We start from the raw sequence: 9,058 nt of genomic DNA, 5'->3' as shown, positions 1-9,058 counted from the left end.
TGTAGCCATTTTTAATATATATCCTAAAAACATAAATAATATTTTATAAATAAAATAAGTAAATATCACAGTTCAGACAACTTGAAAATATAGTTATCAAACAATATCAACTATTCAGCATTCAGATTTAACATTCATTCAGAATTTTAACCATTCAGAAAATATTGTTCAGATTTAACAAATGACCCCTAAGCTATCAATTTGGGATTCAATTCGAGATTTTATTTAAATGAAAAATACACCATTGACAAAAAAAACTCATTTGTTGCACATCACATGAGAAATGAGAAAATGACCTAGTAATATACCAATAAATCCTGGTCAAAGTCTTTGAGAATCCATACATTGCTCAAAAACTGATGGTAGTTTTCAAGCAGCATGAAATATGCATAACATGACTATTTAAAGAAATTTATTTTAACTTCTGGAGAAGCTTATTGAAAACGCAGCACTTCATTCACCATATCCATGGCTCCGCCACCAAATTCATCATCATGAGGTGAAATGCTAATCACTTCCAGCAGTGGAGAACGAACAAGCACAAATTTGACAAATTCCAGGTCATATTTTGTGGCAATGTATGACAACTTTACTGATTTAAGACATTTAAATGTGAAATCAGAAGGACAATTCCTCTCCCAAATGTTCAAATCTGCAGTTTTGTAATGAGGAGGATCGGGTGCATCACCATTAGCCTGTGATAAAAAGGGAGACTAGATAAGCGAAGGCTAATAGAAATATAAAAAACAAAGACCAAAACATAGCACGTTATGTGACTTACTTTTATATAATGTGCTTCTTCAAAAAGATCAGGGGACTGCAAAACCAAGTGAAGAACGTACAACATATCATTCACCTTTTCGTCATATTGAGATGTATACTATTATTATATTCGGTGTAAAAACAATAAAGGATAATTTTACTCGCATATTTATTCAAAAGTATAATACAATATTATTTGTATCATCTAATAATATGCATTTATTACTCATAAAACAATATAAAAATTACCAGGACATACAATGCGACTTACTGAGATTTGAAGTTCTTGTAGATTAGGGGACTGTAAAAGCAAGTGAACAACATACAACACTTTATCCATGTCTTGATAATCCATTTTTCTAATTTCAATGAACTTTAGATATTCATATGTAACTGGAACCTTCATGAGGATATCACCTCTCCAAGCCTGGGCAAAACAGACATCACAAGGAGAGTGAGTACAAAAAGAGCTAAACACAAAAAGAAATATAGAGAATAGGGAAAACAATAACACCGTATTTAGAGAAAAGAAAAAATAACATCTTTTCCCTATCTATTATGTTTCATTAAGAGCAGAGTGAAAACAAAATTAGCGCTTTACCAATGGATAGAAGTATATACTAATAGCAACCACAAGTGGGACATGCTCTAAATACAAGTCTTCAAGACTTCCACCCAGAGTGAGATACTTCAGATTCGGGGAACGAACAGTCAAAGCTAGCTTGTCCATATTATCAAATTTAAACTCTTCAAGAAGAGGGCAACCTGAAACAAGGTCTTCAATGACCTCACGAGTGATTGTAACGCCACAATGTAGCTCAAGGTACTTCAGAAATGGAAACCCTTGAAATTCTAAAGGAGGCTTGACTGTAAATGCAAAAAGCGTTAATCTGGTCAACTTTTGAAAAGAAAATATAATACGAGGCACAGAAATTCTTGGCTTCTCCCACCGCCATTCATCCCCGTATACATCAAGAACTACCTCCTTTAGATCTTTCCTTGAAATGACACGTAGCCATTGATCAATAGCGGTAGATTTTTTCATGCGCGATGTGGATAGTTTGAACTTTTGAATAGGACCATCATGAAGTAAAAGAAACCGCATGATGAAGTCTTCAATCTCTTTTCATCAAATACAAGTTGTGTCGTGGTTGTCCAATGATACTTCCACTTGCTAGACAGAATGCTGGTTCTTACAGCATCCTGTATTGGCAGCTTTGTTAGAATGGAATCAATAATGCTATCAGGCAGATCACTGATAACATCCTCACTTGAAAATTTAGTCAATTTACTCATGTTGGATCCCTAAAAAAGCCTGGAAAACACGAGTCAGAAATTGTTTTTAGAATCATCCAGTTTTAATAATAATACAAAAATATATACTACTGTATCCACAATGCCATTAGTGTTTCCTACGAAGTGCAATAAATTAAAAAAATAAATTAAAAAGATGACGAAGTCCAAAGTTAATAGTTTAGGGCACCAAATAATTCATATCAAAAGGCCCTGTGATTCAGAGCTTCATACATAAAAATAATAACCAGGGAAAGCCCTGAAGGCTCAGAACAGATAATGGCCTCAAATATACCCGATCCAGTTATGTTATAAAAAATCTAAACCTACGAACCCAAAAATAAGCATATATGAAAACTTTTAAAATAACGGATCGATTAATAAGATCTCTAATATGGAAAACATAAAGAAAATAAAATACAGAGAGCAACTGAAGCTGTAAGTCTTGGCATGCAATGTGCGAGAGACTGAAAATCTGAAACAAGTAGATAGAACGAACCTGAAAAGTCAAGACTATATGGAAAAGTAATAAACACTCCGTAGTAATTCCGAAGCCCGAACTTCAACCAGATGTTTAAATAGTCGAATTAATTAATTAAATTATTAATATATGTTTAATTTTAATTCCCCTACTAATTCTCAAAAAAATCTTTTTTCCTTTCTCATTTTTTGTTTCTGATTTTTACCGCAGGCATAGGAACATCATCTCAAATTTTAGTCTATTTTACAATATAATATTCAGTTTTTTGACATAATTAAAAAGTAATAGTTCTTAATTTTTGATTAACAATTGATCAATTTTAACCACTCCAAAGTCAAATGAAACCATGTATATATAAATGGGTAGATATGTTAGTGTGAGCTTAACGTTGCAGTCACTTAGTTGCTGCCCTTGCCCAGGGGAAATGGGTAATGCAGATTTCAACTGCTTCTGTTTCAGTACCACATGATCTAGTTCTGCCCTTTTAAAAATTGTTAGTTAATCTATTGATCTCAATTACTTCAATGATGGTGCTTTTCCCTGCTAGGATACTTCATTCAATGATGGTTATGCAACTCTTATCCGAAGATGTTATAGAAGTAGGTATCAGAATCACCAACATTTACTTGGAAAAATTTGCTCAAAAGAAAGTTTTAAAAAGAGAAAGTAGTATTAATAATAATACAGGGGATGCAACCTGCAACCAATTCTCTTGCACAGATTTCTAAAGCCTTCAGGTGTCATTCAATAAATTAAAAAGGCTTATACATCTCTTCAAAACACAACTACATAGTCTACATATCACTCCTTTCAAAGTCTCATAAAACCCAGAACCCACATTCTGCAAAAGCTAAGAGCTCGCAAATAAAGCACCTAAGAACAAAGCTGGGAAACTAAAGGCACTACATTTGATAAGATGACTGGTCAAAAGAAGTTTATTACAACTTTTGGAGAAGCTCGTTGAAGACGCAGCACTTCATTCACCACTTCCCTTATTCCTAATCCCATATGTACTTCTTCATGATTAGTTGAGATGCTCATCATCTCAAGAACCGGAGGATGTCCAAGCACAAATTTGAGAAATTCCAAGTCATGTCTGCTGCATATTTCTGACATTTTTACTACTTTAAGGTGCTCGAATGTGAAATCAAGAGGGCATTTTTCCTCCCAAAAACCAAAACCAGCAGCTTGATGATAATCACATGACCGGACTGGTGCAGCCTATGTGATCGAAATACAGACATCAAGATAACGGAAGGATTATAAGATAATACGAAACAAAACCCAAAGTCTGTAACGATGAACCATTAACAGGTTATAGTGTACAAAAACAATTTGGACATGTAACTTACTGAGATCTGCAGTTTTTCCAGGTTTAGAGTCTGCAAAAGAAAGTGTAGAAGACACACCAATTCACTCTGTACATGATTGATTCTCTCGATATTAATAAACTTTAGACAATCATAGGTAACCGGGATTCTGTTAACAATTTTACCATTCCAAACCTGAGCAGAAGACACAACAGAAAAAAGAGTGAACGTGCAAAAACATCGCAGAGAATATCAAGGAAGACAAAAAACAATAATCATCAGTTTGGGTGATTAAATGGAATGGAATCAAAAGATAACTATACATTTACCCAAAAAATAGTAACATTTTAATTCCAACCCTCCCAATTCCACTCATATCAAACATACACAACATTGCAGTACCTTTTCCCAATTTTTCAGGTTCATAGAAGCAAATAAAAATATACTTAGGCCTTTTACCTCTGGAAAGGACCTTATGGTTATAGCAGTTAGAAGGGGAGCATGCTCAAGATACACGTCTTTAAACTTCCCGCCCAACACAAGATATTTCAGATTTGGGGCACGGATGGTAAAAGCTAGGTTGTCCATATCAATAAATTCAAACTTTTCAAGAAGAGGGCAACCTGAAATAAGCTTCTCAATAACCTCAAGAGTAACCTTGCCCCTAACTAGGGAAAAGTTCTTCAAACATGGAAATCCTTGAAATTTAGAAGGAGGACGTTTCAGTTCAAACCGAAAAAGCTTCAAGCTAGTCAATTGATGACAAGAAAAAAGGTGAGAAGGTGCGTGGAACAACTGTGTTTGACTTGAATGGCCAAGAACCAACTCTTTAATATCTTTCCTTGATAGGACAAGTAGCCATTGCCCTATATCAGCAGAACGTCTCAAGTATGAAGTAGATATTATGCACTTCTGAACAGGGCCATGATGGAGTAAAAGAAAGTGCAAGACAAAGTTTTCGAATCTTTCGGCAACAGTTTTTCTGCCCATGGGCTGCTCAATAATATCTAGAAACCCATCATCAAACACAGATTTTTCCAGAGTAAAAGGTGGAGGCACACAATTTTCATCAAATACGAGTTGCGTCATGGTAGACCATAGAAACCTCCACTTGGTAGACAAAATGCTGGTTCTTACAGCATCTCTTATCGGCACTTTGGTTAGGATGGTATCTATAATGTTTTCAGGCAGATAACTTACATAATCCTTCCTTGAGACTTTACCCCTTTCATATTCCTAGATATTAGGAAATGCACAAATTGTGAGTCAAGAATCATTCCAATAAATTGTGAGTCTGAAATCGATTTTCGGGTTTTCGGGTTTTCTATTATGTGCCCAAAAAACCCATAAATTATAATCAACCTTAAATATGTATATTGTTACTTGTGTATGTTAAAATTATAAATTCCAATATAAATATTGGCAAATCAAAACCATTTAACCAAGCTAATTAAAAAAAAAAAAAGGAGCGATAATTAAGGGGTACTAACCCAGAAACCAAGCTTGCTTGTATGCAAGAGAGCCAGGAGACAGCTACGAAGTGCTTCTTTGCACGTGCACTTGGGGAGTTCTTGTACAAGCTTCTCAAGTAAGCTGTTGGATTGGTTACCCTCATAAAATTTGACATATTTGTATTGTATCTGTCAAAATTATAAAAATTTATTATAAGCATAATAATAAAGTATTGTAAATTTTGTATTACAGAATTTTTAGGGACAAGATGAGTGTTCTAAAAAGCGGAAATAGGAATTATTCAGTGAAAAGATTCTTCAGTAATTAATCGGAAAATCGGATAATCGGTGATTAATTTGATTGATTAATCTAAGTATCAGTCGAAATATATTTATTTAATAAGTAATAATAAATAATTCTATTTAAATGTCACTAACCTTATATATGATTTACAAAAATAAAATTACAAATCATTAATCCAATATTGATATTTAAATGATAAAATTTACAAAAAAAAATCATCATCACTAGTCAATAATTGATATTTAAGTAATTTATATTAATTAATTACTACTGACTATTTAATGGTCACTACTTGGTAGTTAGAAAATTACTACATACTAGTTCAAACCTTAGGATTTAAAATATTATTATTATTAATTATCAATTATTATTTTCAAAACAACTTAAGTTTTTCTTAAAAAATATTTTTTAATTAATTTCAAACTTTGATCAATTTTTGACCCGAATCGACCGATTATTCCCGAACTGCCCACCGATTTTTTAAAAAACCGTACTTTGACTCAATTAATGATTAATCGAGACGGGACCCGTCCGAACTTCGATTAACCGGCCGATTAATCGATTTCGGTCGATTTTTATTAATCGGCCGATTTTTAAAACGCCGGATAAGATAGTGATATCAACACAATTGGTTGTTTCCTTCTATTTTACTTATTATTACTATTTTCTTTAAACTTCCGAAGGAAAAAAGTTTTGGGTGCCATACGATACTACTAGTCTACTGTAACTAATTATACAAAGTATTTTGTCTGATATATACTTAATTCCTCCTCTAGAAAATATCCATTTTTTTAAAATCTATATATTATAAATTACTGGATAACCCTTTACTAAGATTTGGTATCCATATTTTGGTTCGGATATAATTTTTAACTTTAATATGACCCAGTGGACTATCCATTTTTACGTTTGGTATCCATATTAGGTTTATAAAAAATCCATATATTTATTATGACCCATTTTAATTATAGAAACTTTGCAATACAATTTTAAATATAAATTATGTTATTTATGGTAAGTTTTTAATACAAATTTGAACTAAACTTTAAATTTTGACAGATCTATTTATAGAAATAATTTCAAAAAACATATAACATAAAAATAACTTATGTAATGAAATAGTTCTTAAATAAATTTATTATAATATGTAGATACAATACACTTATTATATAGATAACTTAATCTTTCAAAATTATATTATTCAATTTTAATTATAAATTTATTTATTTATTTTATTAAATAATTTTTAAAATTTCAAAGCACGGGCTATAAACTAGTTACATCAAAAAAATGAATTTTGTATTAAAACTTCAAAATTACAAACCATTTTTTCTCACTAAAACCATTTTTTCTCATCTACCTTAAATCCAACACAGTTGAATAACTAGCACTATCTTCGTTCTGAACTGTAAGTTATACAATTATCATCTATTAATAGAACCAAAACAGGCAAACTTTATTAGTTATTACTTGATGCTGCATAACATACAAAGACAAGATTAGGTAAAAATTACTCCCTCGTTTGTGAATGAGGAGAGGAGCAAAGAAGGATCCGGTAATATAGTAATACATCCTATTCAAAGTCTTGTAGAACCAACAATTTGCAAAACCCTCAGTGTTTTCATGTTTAGATTTCTTCTACAATTAAAATTCTGAGAGCTAACAAAATAAAGCATTAAAGAACAAAGGAAAACAAAGCTTGAGAGTTGAGATATGTCCAGCATAAGACGACTAGTCAAAGAATCTTATATCAACTTTTGGAGAAGCTCGTCTGAAGTGCAGCACTTCATTCGCCATGTTCATTTTTTCAATGCAATTCTCCCAAGGTGAAACGCTCATCACTTCAAGCAAAGGAGAACATCCAAGCACAAATTTGAGAAATTCCATGCAGTTTCCGTCTGACACACGTGACATCTTTACTCTTTTAAGGTGCTTGAGTGTGAAATTAGAAGGACACTCGTTCTTCCAGAAATCCAAATTAGCAGCTTTATCATCAAAACTTGAAGCCTATGTGATCAAAAGAATTTAAGGAATACTCAATAACTAAAGACTGATAAAAGAATAATAATATTACAAAGACCCAAGTACATAACAATGGACATGTACATGTGCACAGAATAAAAACACGACGCATGACTTCCTTCAATTTGTAGCTCTTGTAGATTAGGGGACTGCAGAATCAAGTAAAGAACACCAAACACATTATTCATCTTGTCATAACTTAAGCCTTGAAGTTCAATGAACTTCAGACAATCACATGTAACTGGAACTTTCTTAAGGACGTTACTTTTCCAATCCTGGGCAAAAGGGACAACAGAGAGTAAGCATACAAAAAGAGCACATCCATTGTGAACTCAAACACGAGGTTAGAGAAGATGACCAACCATAACACTTAGCCTAATCAATTGAGTTTATTAGAAAGTGGAAACACTACTTTAGTACAATTACCCGTCCAAAGAAGTCTATGCTCAAAACAACCAGAAGTGGAGTATGCTCCAAATATAAGTTTGTAAAGAACCCATTCAAAGTAAGATGTTTCAGATTTGGAGCATGAACGGTCAAAGCTAGAGTATCAGCTGCATTTGTACATACAAACTTCACAAGAAGAGGGCAACCTGAAATAAGGTTTTCGATGGCCTGAAGAGTAAATGGGCCAGCAGATAGGTTAAGGCACTTCAAACATGGAAAGCCTTGAAATCCTAAAGGAGGTTTCACATCAAACCCATGAAGCTTCAGTTTGGTCAGTTTCTGACAAGTAAATATACAAGAAGGTAGGTGAAACCTTTGGTCATTGCACGGCCAATTGTATCCGTATAAATTCAGAACCAACTCTTTTATATCTTTCCTTGAAAGTGATGAGACTAATGACTTGACCTTAGTCAAGGGTTTAGTTAGTAATAAATTGAAGATACCATTTATCCAAACAAGACCTTATGCTTATAACAGATTCAGTTAGAGAGAATGCTAGCTGTGATATAGTTTACTTCTTGTATAAATACCTAGAGAACTTCTTTTCACTGTAACAAGAATAGATACATTTCTTTTGGTGTAATGTTGCAATATACTCTGTCTTCTTCTATCTTTAGCATACATACATGTTTGCACATATCGATTCAGTAGAAGTTAATATGGTATCAGAGCTTAGGCTGACGGGAGAACTAAGGTTCGATTCCCAGCCACCCCCAACATTCTCACAATTTAATGTGGACACTAAAGGCAATTGATACCCCAAAGATGGGTGCCGGTGTTCCACTCTTCGACCCATAAATGGGCTTTCGAGTGAGGGAGAGTGTTAAATATATGATCTTATTGGGGCCTTCCTCTAACATCTTAAGGTAGTGTGAATCTCACAAGTTTCAAGAAGAGAGGGAGCAGAGAAAGAAACTTCTGCAGTTTCTAATGGGGTTAAATGAAAGCTTTTCCGCCGCAAGGGGACAGATATTGATGATGACTCCAC

The 9,058-nt window shown here is 33.3% G+C and overlaps 2 protein-coding genes and 1 long non-coding RNA gene across 3 annotated transcripts; all 3 read right to left on the bottom strand.

The window, feature by feature from the left end:
• Positions 1 to 251: 251 nt before the first annotated feature.
• LOC141664880 (F-box/FBD/LRR-repeat protein At1g13570-like) lies at positions 252 to 1,867 on the bottom strand. The gene is made up of 4 exons (XM_074470838.1): positions 1,364 to 1,867; positions 1,034 to 1,189; positions 782 to 817; positions 252 to 695 (listed from the first exon to the last, which is right to left on the bottom strand). The coding sequence occupies exons 1-4, from the start codon at positions 1,865 to 1,867 to the stop codon at positions 435 to 437; spliced, it is 957 nt and encodes a 318-aa protein (XP_074326939.1). The 3' UTR covers positions 252 to 434.
• A 1,323-nt stretch (positions 1,868 to 3,190) lies between these two features.
• Positions 3,191 to 6,502, bottom strand: LOC141664879 (F-box/FBD/LRR-repeat protein At1g13570-like). The gene is made up of 5 exons (XM_074470836.1): positions 6,476 to 6,502; positions 5,337 to 5,486; positions 4,306 to 5,082; positions 3,889 to 4,041; positions 3,191 to 3,757 (listed from the first exon to the last, which is right to left on the bottom strand). The coding sequence occupies exons 1-5, from the start codon at positions 6,500 to 6,502 to the stop codon at positions 3,461 to 3,463; spliced, it is 1,404 nt and encodes a 467-aa protein (XP_074326937.1). The 3' UTR covers positions 3,191 to 3,460.
• Positions 6,503 to 7,050: 548 nt separating this feature from the next.
• Positions 7,051 to 8,381, bottom strand: LOC141668875 (uncharacterized). The gene is made up of 3 exons (XR_012553248.1): positions 8,050 to 8,381; positions 7,708 to 7,898; positions 7,051 to 7,608 (listed from the first exon to the last, which is right to left on the bottom strand). It is a non-coding gene; the product is annotated as an uncharacterized LOC141668875 (long non-coding RNA).
• Positions 8,382 to 9,058: the final 677 nt, after the last annotated feature.

The sequence above is a fragment of the Apium graveolens genome, chromosome 6 (assembly GCF_009905375.1).
Source record: "Apium graveolens cultivar Ventura chromosome 6, ASM990537v1, whole genome shotgun sequence".
Classification (NCBI taxonomy): Eukaryota; Viridiplantae; Streptophyta; class Magnoliopsida; order Apiales; family Apiaceae; genus Apium; species Apium graveolens.
The sequence above is the reverse complement of the archived record's forward strand: the minus strand, read 5'-3'. Positions and strand labels throughout refer to the sequence as shown.